The sequence below is a fragment of the Aethalodelphis obliquidens genome, unplaced genomic scaffold, assembly GCF_003676395.1.
Source record: "Aethalodelphis obliquidens isolate GAN/ISIS:26980383/991018 unplaced genomic scaffold, ASM367639v1 scaffold9, whole genome shotgun sequence".
In the NCBI taxonomy this organism is placed as follows: domain Eukaryota; kingdom Metazoa; phylum Chordata; class Mammalia; order Artiodactyla; family Delphinidae; genus Aethalodelphis; species Aethalodelphis obliquidens.
The window spans coordinates 33084465-33104419 of record NW_020837953.1 but is presented as its reverse complement, the minus strand read 5'-3'; the positions used below and the strand labels follow the sequence as shown (position 1 = coordinate 33104419).

At 36.9% G+C, this 19955-nt stretch overlaps 1 protein-coding gene across 3 annotated transcripts in view; it reads left to right on the top strand.

Annotated features, from left to right (window-relative positions):
* Window positions 1-19955, top strand: part of MACO1 (macoilin 1) — a 56394-nt gene that overhangs the window by 5161 nt on the left and 31278 nt on the right. For 2 of the 3 annotated variants that reach the window (XM_027109654.1, XM_027109655.1), the window contains exons 2-6: window positions 9685-9826; window positions 11377-11503; window positions 15828-15951; window positions 17491-17669; window positions 18862-19363. The exons of the other annotated variant lie outside the window; for it this stretch is intronic. In XM_027109654.1, the coding sequence (XP_026965455.1) occupies window positions 9685-9826; window positions 11377-11503; window positions 15828-15951; window positions 17491-17669; window positions 18862-19363 (1074 nt within the window). The remainder of the gene's footprint in view (window positions 1-9684; window positions 9827-11376; window positions 11504-15827; window positions 15952-17490; window positions 17670-18861; window positions 19364-19955) is intronic. 3 annotated transcript variants of the gene reach the window in all.

Genomic DNA, 19955 nt, shown 5'->3' with positions numbered 1-19955 from the left:
AGGGAAAGGAGGGAATGTGATCTATTCCAGATTATTGGCTTAAAAGCTTCCTGTTTTGTTAATGATACTCTTCCTTTTTCTTCACATTGATACCTCGTGGCTTTTCTTGAACCTCACTAGATTTGGAGACTGATTTTAATGGTAGACTTAATAGCTTATTATTTTCACTTTCTTGTTATATACCTATATATTGTGGACCCAATCCATGTTCTATAAGCACTTTTATTTCCAGAGTCTTTTTCTTTGGCCATTTCTCCCAGATTTCCTCCATATTAACCCTTTGGGGTTTTATGTGTATGTATGTGTGTTTTGTTTTGTCATTTTCTAGGCTACCATCTAGGTGATATACTTAGGGGGCTATAACGAGATATAACATGTATCTTGTGGAGTCTGGAGGGTCAGATAGAAATTTTATAAACTTAGTTGAGATCAAAGTGAAATACTATAATTGGATTACTTTTCTTCGTTAAATTTAGTGTGCTCTTCAAATATAGTTTTTACTTTATTCTCTAGGCTTCCCAGATTTGGGTGTAATTATTTTACTTGGATAGTTTTCAAGAAATAGGTCCAGAAGAAAAACAAGTTCTCTGCTCAACAAGCTGCATGAGTAGAACGGTGCTTACCAACGGTAGAAACACATAGCCTCTGCGGGACTTTTTTTTTCCCCATCGTGGATTTCTTCAAATACCTGAGGAGTGACTACTTCCTCAAGATCTCTCACCTTCAGGCAAATGCACTCCGGTAATGGAAACTTTAAAAAATGTCATCAGCTGTTAAAGTATATTCTTTGAGGCTTTTAATCTTTATTTTGGCATTTAATTTAACTGACATCAAATTGGCCTCAGCTCATCAACCTTCTAAGATGCCTGTCACCCCCAGACTTTGAAGCCCCTTCATAGCACTGGCTTTCATTCCTTTGTATTTTTCCCTCTGCTGCCCTTAAGGATGATATGCTCACATTGACTCATGGGGTTATAACATCAGAAGTAATTTATCCCTCGCCCCATCTCCTCTGTTGCCATTTCTGTTTTAGAGGTTTTGCATTTAGTGGATTAAAATGGTGCATCTAGTCCACTTCAGGTGTATCCATAGAGATCACTGACTTATTAAGGCTGTTTGGGATCTGTTTCCTACCCAGCACAGGGGAGGTGACTAGAAATAATCTCGTTCTGTTTTTAAATTATATTATTACTTTGCTCATCTTCAAAACACTTTTAAAAACCAAATAAGCTGCTCAGTACTAAAGTCAGTACTTTGCCATCTTGTAGTGAGGTCAGGAGCTCTGGAGAAAATGGGGGCCATGTTCATGGTCAAACAAAAACTCCTGTCTCAGATGAGAGAGATACTAAGGCTGGAGTCTTCTGTCTCAGATGTAATAAGTATTATTTTCTTGTGTTTTTCTAGACTTGACAAACTATACCTCATGGTTCATTGTGTTTCTGGCTTTTTAAAAAATGAGTTGTCTTTTTATTTTTAAATTACATGTTTCTCTTTTACAATGACCATTCTATGAGTGTGAATATTGTTGGAGAGCAGTCTTGAATTGTCCCATCTTTTGTGCCATAGCTATTTCTGTAAAGAGCATTTGACTTTAACATCTTTTTCTGCAGAGCTTCATAGTGTGTTTACAAATTCATAGTTTATGAATTAAGGTACTGAGTGTTTATTCTTTCATAAAGCACATCTGCTCATTTTTTTAAAACTTGGTTCTCTTGGAGAATTAAAGAATTATGTAACTTGGGGGCTTCCCTGGTGGTGCAGTGGTTAAGAATCCGCCTGCCAATGCAGGGGACACGGGTTCGATGCCTGGTCCGGGAAGATCCGACATCCCGCGGAGCAACTAAGCCGGAGCACCACAACTACTGAGCCTGTGCTCTAGAGCCCGCGTGCCCCAACTACTGAAGCCCACACGCCTAGAGCACGTGCTCCACAGCAAGAGAAGCCACTGCAGTGAGAAGCACACGCACCGCAATGAAGAGTAGCCCCCGCTCGCTGCAACTAGAGAAAGCCCGCGCGCAGCAACAAGGACCCAACGCAGCCAAAAATAAATAAATAAATAAATTTAGTTAAAAAAAAGAATTATGTAACTTGAATATGTATACACAAAGGGATATAAAGAAGGGAAATAATATTTATCAAACATTTAGTAAGAGATGAGAAAGTCCAATGTGATGGATAAGCATATGGGCTTTAACATCATATGAACTTGTGTTCGATTAATGTCCCCGACACAGGTTTCACCACTTGATAGAGACCTCTATCTGCCTTACCCCAAAGTCTGTCCTCTTTTTGTTTTACTTTTTGTGCTACTTCACCCTTTCTGAATGGTGTTTATGTGTAATAACTCTTATGGTGCTCTCAAACTCTCTACTACGTGAAGGACAGGTGTCATTATCTTCATTTTTCAGGTGAAGCAACAGGTACCAGGAGTGTCTTGTGCAAGGCCATTAATCTTTTTTCCTTCTCAAAATGAGAATCTCTTTTCCATTAAATAATCCAATATAGATGTGACAACAGTGCAAAATGTGATCCTGGACTGGAATTGATTGATCAATGGGTCTATCTATCTATCTGTTGCTATAAAGGACATTAGTCAGTTCATTACTGAAATTTGAATAACTTCTGTAGATCAGATAATAGTACTGTATCAGTGTTAATTTCCTGATTTTGATAATTGTGTTGTGGTTATATAAGAAAATTTTCTTGTTTTCAAGAATTTCAGGAGTAAGGGAACATTATGTCTGCAAATTATTTTCAAATAGTTCAGGAAAAAACTACGTATACATATATAGGGGGAGAATGATAGAAACTTGATAAAATGTTTTACCTTTTGTGAAATCTGGGTGGAAAGATATAAGGGAGTTCTTTGTATTATTTTGGCAGCTTTTCTGTAAGTCTAAAACGATTTCAAAATGAGGAGTTAAGAAAATAAAAGCAATACATGCTTGTTATAAAAAATTAAAGCAGTATGACAATGTGTTAAGTGTAACAGAAAAGAGCTTAGTCCTCTTGCCCTGGAATGAGCACTGTTATATAATTCATAAGTATGGTTTCTTCCTTGATCCATATAAACAAACATATATAGTTCTTTCTTAACAAAAATAGAATTCTGTTTTACACAAAAGTTTCTTGGTTTTTCTCCTTATTTAATCATGTCCATTTCTTTACATAGAAATTTATTTATAATTTTTTAGCAGCAACACAGCAGTGCATGTAGAATTCACTCTGATCTCTGCGGTCTCCTGACTCCCATTCCTGTGCTCTTTCAACAGTGTCCTGCAGCTTATTAGTTCCCTGTTCCTCAGTTTTCTTTCCTATAAAATGATAATAACTGCCTTGCTTATGTCATAGTTGTAAGGATAAAATGAGATAATATGAAAGCTTTTGGAAGAGTTACACAAGTGCGATGTAAACATAAGGTATGATTAGGTAGATGATTATTACTATTAAAGATATGAAGCATAATACTTGATTCGTTTATAAAATGAATTTCTAATGTTTGTACAATGTTAACACAATTTTTTAGGGCCTGTGGGTTGTCTTCTTTCTCCTGTTGTCTTCTTTACCTCTTTTAATCCCAAACCCCATAGAGTCCACACTATTAAAAGTGTTTTTGAAGCAGAAATTCTAAAGCTCTAAACTTTCCAGTTACATTAGGTTACAGTACTTGTTCCTGATATCTTAATAGTCATATAGTACTTTAGAAAAATACTATACAACACAATTCTTAAAAGCTTTTTTAGTGATTTCCATTCTAGGGTTTTTTTCTTTTTAAATTGGACATATTTCACACTGTTAGATTTGTCATTCCAGTGGCTGTGTATGTGTATAAGCATGAGTGTGTGTGTGTGTGTGTGTGAGTGATTGACTCTAGAATGGTTTTCTTTGCAGTCTACAGGAGGCCCAGAATACAAAAGAAAAATACAGAACAGCTTAGGTCTTCTCAGCCTGCTCCCCTTTTCTGGATTTTACACAAGGATGTGGTTGCAGAACGTAGCAGTGGTTCTAGTCTTGAGGCTCATGCACTACTTTCTGTAGACCACCATTCCTCAGATTTTTTGTCTTGGAACCTCTTTATACTCTTAAAAGTGATTGAGAATCCCAAAGAGCTTTGGTTTGTATGGATTATATCTAAAAATTTTACTGGATTAGAAATTAAGACAAAAATTTTAAATAATTACTAGTTCATATAAAAATAACAATAATAAATGCATGAGAAGAGTGGTGTGGTTTTACATTTTTGCAGATTTCTTTAATGTTAGGCTTAATAGAAGATACTTTGAGGACCCCCACAGTAGTCAGAACCAGTGGCAGGTAGGCTAAATGGAGTGATAGTCTGGCATCCAGAGCAAGGCTGATAAGATTTCTTTCTTCCTAGGGGAAAAATAGTGAGAACAGATTGGGAGCAGGTGCATGGTAATCCTTCAGGCAGCAACTGTATTTGTTATCTTCGTTGGTGTTGCTTTGTTCAGACACCCTTCTTAGTCACCTGTGCATTATCTTTCCCTCTACCTTCACTTTGTAAGTGTGTGCTTTGATAAAAGCCCTACTGTTGGTCCTAAACATTCTTATGCATAGCAGGTCATTCATTCAACAACTATTTGTTAAGTTTCTCTGGTGTGCAAGGTTCTGTGCTGGGCATCGAGAATAAAGCAGGGAACAAAATGGGCAGCTCCTTTGTTCTTCTTGTGGACTTTACATTTAAACAATTAGTTATACAAAATGTTATTTAATTATAACATGATTCTTGTGGTACAGGATGCTATATGAACATATAATGGGGTAACAGTCTTTACTGTGGGGTCAGGGAGGCCTTTTTTGAAGAAATGATGTTCATGCTGCGTGCTGAAGGATAAGTAGTAATGGAAGTGCTTCATTTAGTTAAAGTTGTATTTAGGTAAGGATCTTGTCTGTGACTCAGAAAGAAATGTAGAAAAATGGAAGAATTAACCCTGGACAGTTTGAATGTTCCCAGTTGAGGGATGGATAGCTAACAGTTTGGAGATAAGTACTGATGATCTGAGTAGATCGTTGTCTTCTTTTTGAGAAATTGTGGAATTCAGTGGAAGTTCTATGAGTATGAGAAGTTTATACAATAAACCAATACTTCTCAAATTTTAATGTATGCACAAAGGGTCTAGGGATCTGGTTAATACACAGCCTTGGATTAAATAGGCCTGGGGTGGTCCCTGAAATACTGCTTTCCTAAAAAGCTCATACATGATGCTGATTCTGCTGGTCCATGGACCACACTTTGAGTAGCAAAACTGTAACTACATATAATAAGACTTTAGCAGGATACCAGCTGGACAAGAGGCTGGGCAAACATTCTGGAAGTGATGTCCAATAGGGAGAAGTATTCAATAACAGTAGAGACAAAGCAGTTTGTTTCAAGAGGTATCATGCTACATACTGAAAAGTAAAAGGGATTCACAGTTGCTGTTACGGAGAGAACAGGAAAGCTTGGGATTGTGATAGATGACTACCAGCACAGCCAGTGAAATATTCCACAGACTCATTTCTGTGGTGAGGCCCAAGTGAACTAAATGACCATTAGTCTGCCTAGGGAAAAGGTCAGGTACTGAGGATTGATAGCCACCCTGTGGTAATTATATGAGCTCCAGAAAATGATCTAAGTGACAAGCAGCTAGAGATACTAGAGAGAAGGTGCACTTTACATGGAAAAAGAAGAATGTTCAATACTACTTCTCATTAATCATAGGTGATTAATCCATAGATGGAGGGTATTGCTAAATAGATTCAATTTTAAAAAAATGGCAAGGGTAGGAGTAGAATGGGGAATTCTATTGGGAATGGAATGGGAAAAAAGAATCTTATAGTTAATATTCACTGTGAAAGAGTCACCACCATTAAGCCTAATGTTTGCATATCTCTTCTGTATTTCACTGGCACCCAGAGTAGAAGCTAATCAGACCATCAGAAGACATTATTGGTCTGCCCTTGTTTCAATATATTATTATGGAAAGTATCTTTTTGTTGCAATTCTGCTTTAAATTTTTGTTCAAGATATTTTATAGTAATTAGTAAACTTATTTGGATCAGAGAATTAAAGTAACAGCAAGTTAGCCATAAGTCATATTATGAACTATATATATAAAAATATTTTATATTTAATCATATTTTTTTCATGGTTTAAAAGAAATATTTTGGAATGTTAAGGGTTTAAAACCCTGTCTAGGGGCTTCACTGGTGGCACAGTGGTTAAGAATCCACCTGCCAACGCAGGAGACATGGGTTCAAGCCCTGGTCTGGGAAGATCCCACATGCTGTGGAGCAACTAAGCCCATGCGCCACAACTACTGAGCCTGCGCTCTAGAGCCCGTGAGCCACAACTACTGAAGCCCGCATGCCACAACTACTGAAGCCTGTGTGTCTAGAGCCCGTGCTCCACAACAAGAGAATCCACCACGATGATAAGCCCGCGCACTGCAATGAAGAGTAGCCCCCGCTCACCGCAAGTAGAGAAAGCCCACGTGCAGCAACGAAGACCCAATGCAGCCAAAAATAAAATAAATAAATTTATATTAAAAAAAAACCTGTCTAAAATTTTCTCCCCCTTTAGAATGTCATCTCTTTGGATTTGGCAAAATCTTATGACCTTCAGAATATGGAAGGAAAGGAATTAGTCAGGTTTTCTACACTGATGAGCAGTCATTTTAGTTTACTTGTCTTTTAAATTTTGTACATGTACCTATAGAAGGATGATAGGCATAATTTACTGATATAGAAGGCTCAGTGAATCAGGCAACTGTCTTAAACTTTCTAAAACTCTTATTAGATTGAAATGAATCTATAAAGTTTAAAACTAGTCCTAGAGTAGAATCAACTGTTAATTAAGATTGCCTCTTGATTTTAGAGGCAGGCCCACCTAGAAGGGGAGCCTGAGGAAAGCTGAGGGTATAGCACATGTTTGTGAAAGATCAAGTTTCCTTAGATATCTGTACTTCCAAACTGTGACTCCATAAGAACTGGGTGTCCAGGAACATCAGAGGTATGAAAGCAGCTGTTTGAAAAGAAATTAAATATATAAAAAGGAACCCCCTTGAAGTTACAGAATTGAAAATGAGTAGTCACTGTAACAAAGATGATCGTTTTTGTAATGCCTTAGGTTTAAATGATTGAGTTATTAAAAAGTATTCAACAGGCTGCCATTCTTAGGATAATGCTTTCTATACAGTGAAATGGTTTGTTGCCAGCTAGACTAGGATCCTGCCATGCCTGGGAGCACTTGGGGCAGAGAGCAGTCGGTAGAACTCTGTCTTCTCCACTTGGGGAATAGTGACAACTAGACATGATGAGGCACCCACCATGTCTTATTCGGCTACATTCCACACACAGCCCCATGAGAAAAGGATTCATCAGAGAAGTAAATACATTTCCATGACATTTCTTAAATGCCTTAGGAATATGGATGAAAGGCTATTATTTCTTCTTTAAAACCTAGAAACAATTCTAGAAACAAGGAAAAAACCTTTTACTTTTATTTATTTATTTATTGCTGTACGCGGGCCTCTTACTGTTGTGGCCTCTCCCGTTGCGGAGCACAGGCTCCGGGTACACAGGCTCAGCGGCCATGGCTCACGGGCCCAGCCGCTCCACGGCATGTGGGATCCTCCCGGACCGGGGCACCAACCCATGTCCCCTGCATCGGCAGGCGGACTCTCAACCACTGCGCCACCAGGGAAGCCCCAAAACCTTTTACTTTTAAAGCCAAGCTTGGAAATCTAGTTTCAAACTAGATTTGTGCTCCTGAATGCCTGCGTGTCTCAGTTGTTCTTTCTAACAAACTATGCCTTACTCTCCACTGGATCAGTGATGGATTTAATGAATGAGGATGAGAGCTCTGTCCTCATCTGGCTAACATGACTCTAATGAAACTAAAAGGTGGGACTTAAGATTCAAGCTTGTGGACTTCCCTGGTGGCTCAGTGGTTAAGAATCCGCCTGCCAATGCAGGGGACATGGGTTCAAGCCCTGGTCCGGGAAGATCCCACATGGCCACGGAGCAACTAAGCCTGTGCGCCACAACTACTGAGCCTGCGCTCTAGAGCCTGCGAGCCACAATTACTGAGCCGACGTGCCACAACTACTGAAGCCCACGCGCCTAGAATCCGTGCTTCGCAACAAGAGAAGCCACTGCAGTGAGAAGCCTGTGCACTGCAACAAAGAGTAGCCCCCGCTCGCTGCAGCTAGCGAAAGCCCGCGCGCATCAATGAAGATCAAATGCAGCCTCTAAATAAATAAATAAATATATGGGAGAAAAAAAAGATTCAAGCTTGTGTTGTGGTTTGCCTTGGGTTCCTTGATTCTACAGCAAACCTCTTAATCAAAACTTACTGTTGTGCCCAAAGAAGTTCTACCAAGAATTAGTATTAGAAATTGACCCTAGTTGCAAATTATGTATCATTATGATACTGTAACATTAAGGGTCATATGTGTCTGTTCTTGACATCTTTTACCTGTGTGGCTTTATAGGGCATAGAAAGAGGCCTCAGTGCTGGATCCTGCTTTTGTTAATTTTACCCCAAGAATATAAGTCTTTTCGTACCTTATTTTAACATATTTCAAAATTATTTATTAAAAGTTTTGATTTTATTGTTCATGTTGTATATTCAGACAGCTAATTTAATCAGCAATATTGGAATGTTTGTATTGCAAAACACCATGCAAGGCTGTTGCCCGAGTCAAAGTGAATTTTAGGTACTTCCCATCTGTATATCTTAGAAAACCTTTAAAAAAAAATACCTAAATTGAACCTGCTCCAGAAATGACCAGATTAAAGACCTAGAATTAGGGGCTTATTAATAGGTAGAGTCTGAAAGCTTCTGTTATCTATGATACAACTAATGAATTGGAAGAATGGCCTTTTAGATTATATGAAAAATATATTTTTTAATCCAGGTCCTTACCTTGCTTTCAGATATCACAGTGGTTAGATATGTGTTCTGACTGGCTTATCAAGGTGTGTTTCTATTTAACGTAAGTCCAGAGGGAAGTGGGAGCACACATTAACATCTCAGCTAGAGCAAGGCTGGGATCTTTCAGGGTTTTTTTCTTTAATGTACATTTTGGTACCCTCACAGCCCTTGGAAGTGATTGGCATCTGCTCCCTAAGTTAATTTCTGTCTGTTTTGGGAAGTCATTTGGTTGTTGTTTGGTTAATTCACATGAATACTATAGAGAGAGGCAAGAGGAGAAACGGGGGGAAAAAGACAGAATTCTTCAAGCGTGTAGGGATGTGCATCAAGAATTTCAAAGACTCTTCAAACAGATGTTGAGGGGTGGGGAAACAGCAAATTTCAAGCCACTCAACCATGACATTTCTTCTAATGAAGAACAGCTTGAAAGCTGTAATTTTGAGAGTGTTGCAGTATTGTGAAGTCATATACTTAGCACATTTTAAAATAGTGGTGAGATTTAAGTGGGCCTTTTCCATCTTAAATGGAATTAAGCATTTTGGGTCATCTTATTTTGGTAGTTGTGGGTCTCAGAATGAACACCAGAGCTTTTAAAATTTAGGTGGGCCATGGCAGCATCTCTTTTTGTCCTTTATCTCCACTGTTTTCATAGTATAGGAAGATATTTTTTGTCTCTTTAAATAAAGCAGTGAATTTTCTTTTTCTAGCTCTTCACAAATGACCTTGAATTCTTTTATATTTTGCAGTACGTTTTTATACCTGAAATTCCTGGTAGTGTGGGCACTTGTCCTCCTGGCAGATTTTGTCCTGGAGTTCAGATTTGAATACCTGTGGCCATTTTGGCTTTTCATCAGAAGCGTCTATGATTCCTTCAGATACCAGGGACTGGTAAGTTTATTAATATATATATTTTTCAAGTGTGAAAGATTTATTTACCCTTCTAAGAAAGTCTTCAATAACTGATAGTGAAACTGTTTAAAGTAGATTTTATTAGCAATACTTAGGTGACTGTACTGAGTAACAGGGTCTATGGACTGAAACTAGCCTTTGAGGCTATTTTGTCTAAACCCACTGATCAAATCATTTTACTCCCTCCTCTACCATTCCAGTGAAAAGAAGGGGAGGGAGGGAGGATTTCAGGAGGAAGACAGAGTAGTGGATAAAGCAGTAATTGCCCAGGTCTACTCTGAAGTACCTCTGGAGCCCCTATCACTGGCTTTGTGACTGGGTTCGAGTTAGAGCAGTGGTTCTCAGACGTTTTGGTCTCCAGATCCTTTACACTCTTAACAACTATTGAGGACTCTAGAAAGCTTTTATTTATGTAGGTTACATCTATCTATTTTTACTATATTAGAAATTAAAACTGGAAAAAATTTTAATACTTATTTAATTTAAATAAAAATAAAAAATTTAAATTTTTATTTAAAATAAAATAAAATTTAAAATAAAAATTGAATACTTAATTCACTTAAAAAAAGAAATAATAAACCCATTACATGTTAATACACATTACATTTTAAAATGAAAAATAACTGTATTTTCCAAAACAAAATAATTAGAAGATTGACTACATTTTTGAAAATCTCTCTAATGACTGGCTTAATAGAAGACAGCTGGATTTCCATATCTGCTTGTGAACTCAGGTGATTACAATATCACTTACCGTGTAACTTCTAGAAGACACCACCATACTCCTGAGTAAATGAGCATGAAAGAGGCAGATAACGCCTTAGTATTATTATGAAATTATTTTACCTGGGAGACTCCCTGGAAGGATCTCAGAGATCCCCAGGGATCCCCAGATCATGTTTTGAGAACTACTGGATTAGAGCAAGAGCATAGGCCTGGGCTTGCTCCCTTGGTTGACCTGCAGTTCTGTTGTGTTCCAGAGCCACATCTTAAACCTGTACCTCTTCTACCCAGGCCTGGTGCTTTGGTCAGAGCAAATCCATGCCTTGAAAAGATGGTTTTGAGCTCATGTCCTGTTAGTAATAGCTAATGATGTGTCCAGAGGAAGCTGCATTGTTAAAATTACGAACATCAGTGTAATTCTTGCCACAACAGCCTCCAACAGCCTATCCTTTAAGAATGAGTCTCTTTAGTAATATTTTGTGAGGAGAGAGGAGGCTTTTCTGTGTTAAAATTCTGTTTCTTTTAGGTAACCCACCTGTGGAGTCCAAGTAAACTCACTGTGAATCAACCTGTTTGTTCTGGTCCAGTTCTTCATGATTTGAGGCCATAAATAGGATTACTCTTTAATGCTAAATTAACGACTACTTTTTATATGGGTGATTTTAACTATTTAAAATTTCCTGTTGTAACTTGTTCTGTAGTTATTGCATAGCAGTTTCAGAGATTTTGTCCAACGTGCTTTTAATAATCTCTGTTTGAAATTAACATGTTCTAAGATATGCTTTTTATTTTGTTTTTCCCTTTAGGCCTTCTCAGTATTTTTTGTTTGTGTAGCATTCACGTCAAATATAATATGTCTGCTGTTCATTCCCATACAATGGCTTTTTTTTGCTGCTAGTACATATGTGTGGGTTCAGTACGTATGGCACACAGGTAAGTTTTAATGGTTTCTTAGATAGAAATCTTAGATTCAAACTTTTTAAATGTGATTTCCTTGAATAAATTATTTAGAGTTGAGTTTAATGTGAACATTTTTTTTAACATCTTTATTGGAGTATAATTGCTTTACAATGTTGTGTTAGTTTCTGCTGTATAACAAAGTGAATCAGCTATATGTATACGAATATCCCCATATCCCCTCCCTCTTGCATCTCCCTCCCACCCTCCCTATCCCGCCCCTCTAGGTGGTCACAAAGCACCAAGCTGATCTCCCTGTGCTGTGCCGCTGCTTCCTACTTGCTATCTGTTTTACATTTGGTAGTGTATAAATGTGGACATTTTAAAGATCCCTTTTCATAATAGATTATAATATACCTTTAAAATTTATTTTTTTATTATTGAATCAAAACTTTAAGCCTTTATGATTTGATATTTTGATTGTAGACATTTCAGTTACCAACTCTCATTATGAAGATATCCGATATCCATTTTTTAAAAAAAAGTTGAAGCAGGTTTTATTTAGGTGGACTTGAAGACAGCCATGTGCCAAATAGGAAAGATGTTCCTTCAGCTTCAGTATTGAAAGGAATGTCAGAAGTCATTTAGTTGAACCCTTATTTGGCGTAAGAGTCCCCACAGCATCCCTGGCACATGGTGGTTTAATGTCTGATTGAAAATCTAGTGACAAGGAACTTACTACTGTTGTTTTGGGGCAACTGGAATAGAAAATTCTTCCTCCTACTGAGCCAGAATTTTCCTCCTTACACTTTTGACCCAGCATGTCTTGACTGTCTTGGGACTCACTGATCACTTAGGGGATATAAAGGGCTTTCCCCAGAAAAACACATGGGAATATACAGAAAAATTTTTTTTTTTTAATTTTAAAGGGCTTACAGACCACCCCTCTAGTCCAAACATGGGACCCCTGCATTAGAGCCACACTGAATGAGCGTAATCTTCCATCCATGTTAACATTTCTTTAGAGCCTTAAAGACACTGTCATATCCTCTCATCTTCTTTTCTGTAGACCAAAGCATTTCTGATTTCATCAGCTTTTCCTTGTATGTTATTTTAAGCACTTGCACCATTCTGATCTCCCTAGTTCTTAGTGGCTCTCTAAACCAAAATGTACTATTTCAGGTATGTTCTGACTTGAGTGGAGCTACGTAGCCACCTCCCTTCTTCTTAGAGCTATTCTTTTGCTATTACAAACTAAGATGACCTGAGATGTTTTGATAGCTCCAGTCCACTATGAAGCCTGCACAAGGGACGCGTGGGGATATGATGATTGGCTCTCAGATCATCACATTTCTCTGCAAAGCTGCATGAAACTTGATTCCTAGGCCCAGCTGCAACCTGTAGAATTTTGACTGCTGTTGGAACACCAACTAATAAAAGCTGTCTGGAGCAACAGTCATTCTCTTCTCTAAATGCTATAAGGATGATGTTGTCCCATGGTAGAAGACACAGTTCAGCTCTTATTTAAAGTATCCACTTTGAGCATTGTTTTCTCCATCTTTAGCGCTCTCTCATATCTGACTGAATTTATAAGCTAGCATGCTGGTTCCTTAGTCTGCTTTCCTCTAGTTAAAGTGATTTTCCTATATACCAGTTTTTACTTCTATTTCCTTGTCCTAGCCCTCAGTTTCGAGTGAGTTGCCATTTATACTTGTCATTCTCTCTAGGTCTCAGCTTCTTCTCTGTCATGTGAGGGTAGAGTAATCTAGACAGTGTTTAAGGGAGCCTTCGAGCTCAGATAATCTCTGACTCTGATGAACTATAATGATTCCCTAAATTACTTTAATAATGTCTTAATAGATGAGAAAAAACTACTCATATAACTGTTAATAGAACCTATTGGAGTTCAGTGGGTGACCCACAGGGCAGCAATGAAGCTAATGTTATAAATGTTATTGGCCTCTCTTTAGCTCTAGGCTCAGAAATGCATGTTGGAATACCTACGTTATGAAGTATGTTTTAATTTGGAATGATTAGTGAACAAACAAAACTAACTTTGTGTTCTTATTAGGCCCAATAAATGAGTGCAATTTTTATAGCTTGGGATTAATTTCTCTTTCAGTTGTTAAAATTTTAAATTTTTCTTAAGAATGTTACGAATGGTTGATGAAATTATATATTGCCACAAAAGAATGAAAATATTATATCATTAATTTTTCTCCTTGCTATTAAGAGGGAGAAAACAGGATATAAAACTGTATGTACGGGACTACCCTGGAGGTCCAGTGGTTAAGACTCCACGCTTCCACTGCAGAGGACACGGGTTCGATCCCTGGTTGGGGAACTAAGAGCCCACATGCTGCACAGCATGGCCTAAATACATACATACATACATAACAGAAGCCAAAAGAATACCTAAAAACCACCTGTATATACAACATGACTATTATACTAGTTCAAAAATATTTTCAACGTGGTTTGATTTTATTTATTTTATAGGTGTAGAAATATGGGTAGTTTATCCAAATTTTTCTATTTTTTCTGTAATGTGCTTATTTTGTTTATGATAACTTTAGAAATTAATATAGGGAGTGCAGAATATAAATTTTTTAAAATGCATTTTGAAATGAAATTGAAAATGCATTATCCTAAGGGTTGCTGTTTGTCTTCCTGCATTGTGAAAATACCCTTTTTCCAGCACATTAAATCTGTAAGAATGGTTGAGACCATTAGCTGTCTTCACGGAGCTTCGAGTGTCTTCTTACCTTATGGACTAGGTCTATGGGGATTTAGGTTCTCCTTAGAAGCAGATTCATTGTTACCTCTGTGATTTGGACCCAATTTGTATAAACTCTGGGCCTCACTTTACTCTTCCATAAAATGAAAGTTGGACTAAGTGATCATCTTTCTAGTACCAAGATGCTATAATTTTTCTTGTGTTTCATCCTAAAGAGTCTTAGAAAAAAGCAATTTAGTTCTTCAGGTCACTGAGTTTTCCCTCCAGTTCTGTCTTCTGTAACTTGCTAGCTTTATATGGTCTCAAAGGAGATCTTTCCAGAGTTAGTGGATCTCATGCCTTTGTGGTCTGTCTTTCATGAAATATCCCATTATTAGTCATGTCCTGACATAGATGGACATAGCCTACAGACTTTGATTCTAAAGCCCAGTGAAAATTATCTCATTATTTGAGTTTTATTTATTCTATTGCAAGTTGCTTTTTCCTACATTGAAAATTGTTTTTAATTACAAAAGGAATATGAGCTTGTAGTTAAGAAAAAAAATTTTTTGAGTAATACTTAAATGTCAGAAACATTTCTTAGTGCTGTGTAACTCATTCTTACTTAAGAATTTGTGTTTTTAACATATTTTGTGCTAGTACAGATCTTCATCCTTTTGAAAAGCTGCATCATATTTCATTATATAGATTTATCATAATTAAACATTTCCTGTTGAAGGGCATTTAAGTTCATTCTAAGTCCTAATTTTTGCTATTGCAAATAATACATTGAATATTCTTATACATTTTTCCCAGGGCTCTTTTGTATTTCTGTAGGGTAAATTCCTGGAATTGGAATTTCTGGGTCAAAGGTATAAGTATTTTTAACTATACTGCCAAATTGCCTTCTAAGAAAGTTGCCCCAATTTATATTATTGCTGAGTATGAGAAGGAAGTGTTTCACATATCTTCCCTATACTATTACCCATCTTTAACATTTTTGCTTTATCTGATAGGCTAAAATAATAGAATCTCATTTAAAAAATTTTTATCTCCCTAATCAGTAATGAAGTTGGCATCTTTTCACATGTTTTTTAGCCGTCTATATTTTTTCTTTTATGACTTTCAAATTTTTTTCTTCAGTTGACTTTCTATTGATTTGTAGGAGCTCTTTGTATGCTAGGGGTATGACTTCTTTGTTTTACATATATTGTAAATATTTTCTGCCAGAATGCTTGTTTTTATTTTTGTCTATGATTCCAGGCATCTTTTGTCATATAAAAGCTTTCGGTTTGGATCATATTGCTTTTTAATTAGTTTGGAAGTCTTTTTTTAAAATTTATTTATTTGCTTGTGCTGGGTCTTAGTTGCAGCAGGTGGGCTCTTTAGTTGTGGCTCACGGGCTCCTTAGTTGTGGCATGCGAACTCTTAGTTGCGGCATGCATGTGGGATCTAGTTCCCTGACCAGGGATCAAACGCAGGCCCCCTGCATCGGGAGCGCGGAGTCTTAATCACTGTGCCACCAGGGAAGTCGCGAGTTTGAAAGTCTTAAAGTTACTGTAGTTGAACCAGTCTCCCAAACAACCCATCTGTTATATTAGTTAATGTTTCATTGATACTTGTCTCTCTGCTGCTTTCCCACAGAAAGGGGAGTGTGTTTGCCCACAGTATCCCTCTGGATACTCTTTGTTTATATTGAAGCAGCAATTAGATTTAAAGATCTCAAAAATTTTCATGTAGACCTTTGTCGTCCATTTGCTGCTCACTGGTGAGTATTATGTGTATTCTTAATCTGTAATCTAATTCAGTGTTTTCAATGTAGAATGGTAATTTCAATTATAAATTTTTTCTCAGAGGTATTACATGAATCCAGAAGATAACATAACATGGTGTGGTAAAGAACATGAGCCCTGTAGTCAGGCAGATGGGTGTTTGAATCCCAACTCTGCCCCCTAACAGCTTTGTTGCCTCGGACACGTCACCCTCTCTAAGCCTGAGTTCTCTTACCTATATGTTGGGAATCTGTCTCATGGGGTGTCATGGGAAAGATGAAATAAGGTGGTATATGTAAAGTGTTTAACTTAATGCCAAGCACATAGGTGTCTGATATATGTTATCTATTTTTATTGTAATCAGATAATGATTCCAAAAAGTCTTAGTGAAATATATGGCTATTTCATGGAGCTTAAATGAACTTACAATTTCCTTTGCCTATTTACAAAAGTAAGAGAATATTATTAATAATTTTTTAAGGAATATTATTTTTAACCTTAAACAATGAAACATGTTTTAAAATGAGCTTGATTCTTGTTTATATCTATTGTGGAAATAACCATGTAATGTATATTTCTTTTAAATACACCAATTTTTGCTAATATTTATGGCAGAAACCAAAACAAATAGGAATCAACAACAAAAAAATAGTTTCCAATATGTTTAAAGTCTTTTCACAAGCAAGTGAATTAAATAAACCTGGTCAGTAAAACTTGTCACTTTAAATTTGTGGTGTGATCACGTTTAGACTAATTATAATTGTTGTTTTCATGTTAATGAAGCTTAATATGAGTTTCAACAGTGTTTTCAGAGACTTTGAAATGATATTAGACAGACTGATGAGTTGAATGAAAATATTTCAACTTTTTATCCCAGAGATTAGAGTTGTAAGTACAGGTGGTTTAATTTGTTGGTGCAAACCAATTGTTGGCACTGTTAACATCAGACACTTAGTTAAATGATTCTTGAATTTATGTTTGATAGAGTGTTTATGTATGAACTAATTTTCCAGGAATAACTGGTGACAGTACCCCTCAGGCAGCAAGAAGATTAGTCACCTGAATTTGACCCTGCCTTCTAGTATTAAAAACCAAATGATGTCCTTTTGATTTTTTTAACACTTGTAATGTTCACTTATGACCACTCATAAAATCTCTACCCTGTTAGTTCTTAAAAGCATACAGATGCCTAAGTTCTAATCATGCATAAGGCAGTTCAATGTTCATCAAAGACATTAGCCACTGTATCCAACAGTCCCTACGGTAACTCCTTGAGTTCATTTGAAGAATGCCAAAGTCTGATGGGCAGCCTTTTATGGTCCAGCAGTCCTGCTGTTCCCTGGGGGTTTGTTCTACGTGCCAGCTGCCTCTGATTTCCACAGCATGCATTACACACTACGTGTGTGTTTACTGAATGCTCAACTATCATCATCATCTAGAATTTCTTAATTTCAGTCATAGGTGTCCTCATGTACTTGATGCACATGTTGTTTGTTTTTAACTTACAATTACTGGCGGGATTGTCTTCTTTCTAGTATTGGGTACCCTGTGGTGACTTTGGGCTTTGGCTTCAAAAGTTATGTAAGCTACAAAATGCGGTTGAGGAAGCAGAAGGAAGTGCAAAAAGAGAACGAATTTTACATGCAGCTTCTTCAACAAGCCCTCCCCGCAGAGCAACAAATGCTACAAAAGCAAGAAAAAGAGGCTGAGGAAGGTAGGTCTTTACTCTAAAGCTATTGACTCAATAGGTTAGTCATTATTTTGTCTGTCAGTAGTTTTTTTTTTTTTTTTTTTTCAGAAAAGTTGCTAGGGCTCTGGAAAATTACCAAGGCTTTTCCTGTCTTCTGGTGTGCCTCTTCAGGGCTGTTGCTTTGTTTGGTCATGAAATACAGAATGTGCATGATGTTTTCTACCTAGTGTCTGAAGGCCATGTGCTTTTAAATACGTTTATTTTATTATTTTTATATATTTCATTTTTATAGCTTATTTTCTATTTTAATATTTTATTTGTTTAAAATATTTATTCTCAGTAACAAAATAGTGTATATAACTATGTGCATTTGTAATTGAAGCAAACCAAGAACCAAAGTATAAGCAAGATAGAGATGTAAACATATAGAATTGTTTTATAAGTCAAAATTCTTCTGAATAGAGCAAAGATGGCTAGGTCTCACTTTAAATGGTTTGTATAATGCAACATGGATCTCAGATTGACCTTTTTCTAATACAACCTCTCTCATGAATATATAACCAGTTCAACAGATGAATTGATAGCAATACCAGTTTTCTTTGGTTTGAGAGGGTCATGTTTTTAGTTGATACATGACAAAATCTTATTATCTGGTGTGGTGCAAAATTATCTCTTCAAGTAGACTTTGACAAGTCGGAATATGTAGACCTGATACAGAAAATTCTTTGTAAGTGGCCTAGTAAATGATAATAGACTTCTTATTACTTTAATGAGAAAGTCCAGACAGAGGATAGATGCCCTGTATCCTAACATCACACCTTTTTGTTTAATCTAAGCATCTTTTAAAATGTGACCTTTTAAGAGTATGATGTGCCTGTGCCCTATCACCCCCGTGATAGACAAGTTTGATTTGACTGATAAGTATGACTTAATTGTAAAATCCTCATATTATTTTCAAGGCCAAAACTTTAATGGCTTGGTGTTCATAAGTGATGGCGATTTTCTAAATGTGCAGCTTCTCAAATTTACTTGGATTTGCTTCTTGAAGTTAGCATAATGTGGTGTGGTTATTGCTTCTGAATGAGTTTGCAACTGAATATAGTGAGTTTCTAAGTGTAGATGATGCAGTTTATTGAATCAATCCATTGTGTTTTTTTACAACTAAATATTCCAGTGTGGGTTTTTTTTGCTTGTTGGTTTGTTTTTGGTATTGTAGCAGCCAAAGGATTACCTGATATGGATTCCTCAATCCTCATACACCACAACGGAGGTATCCCAGCCAATAAAAAACTCTCCACAACTTTGCCAGAGATAGAATACCGAGAAAAAGGGAAAGAAAAAGACAAAGATGCCAAAAAACACAACCTTGGAATAAATAACAACAATATTCTACAACCTGTAGACTCTAAAATACAAGAAATTGAGTATATGGAAAACCATATCAATAGTAAAAGATTAAATAATGATCTCGTGGGAAGTACAGAAAATCTCTTGAAAGAAGACTCATGCACTGCTTCCTCAAAAAACTACAAAAATGCCAGTGGAGTTGTGAACTCCTCACCTCGAAGTCACAGCGCCACAAATGGGAGCATTCCTTCCTCATCTAGTAAAAACGAGAAGAAGCAGAAATGCCCTAGCAAGAGCCCGAGTGCACACAAGGACTTAATGGAAAACTGTATTCCTAATAACCAGCTAAGCAAACCAGATGCACTGGTAAGGTAAGTGTGTGTGCTGTGACCTTACCAACGCTTTCCATAAACTTGACTTAGGTCTTGAAAAACACACTTCCAAGTATGCCTGTAGGAATTGTTTGTGATCAGATACCGTGACAACTAACTTTGTGGTGTTTGACATTCAGTGTTTATTTCACATGGGTTTGTTGGTCAATTGTGCCGTTTTCCAGAAGCATTGACTCCAGCTCTTTCCAGTGTTCTGAGTGAGTGGTGACAGTGATTACTTTCCACATTTGACAAATTTACATGTAACTTGATTCTTCTCATGGTTTTGAGAGGCATATCTTTAGTCCTTGACCTCTTCTGTTTGCGTATCCAAAGTTCTTGTGGCATAGACACAAAAAGAAGAGTGTGTGTCCTGTTCATGCAAATCTTTGTCAGATAGATAGAAAAATGAGGGTGGGGGTGGAGAAGGTTGTCCTTTACCACTTTGGACTTGTTCTTGATTGTCCACTTAAAATATGAATTATCCCCCAAATAATTCTGGGAAGGTTAGGTTTGAAAAATAATCTCTTTCTAAAAATTCCATAAGTAAATACAGTTGATCCTTGAACAACGCGGGTTTGAACTGCATGGG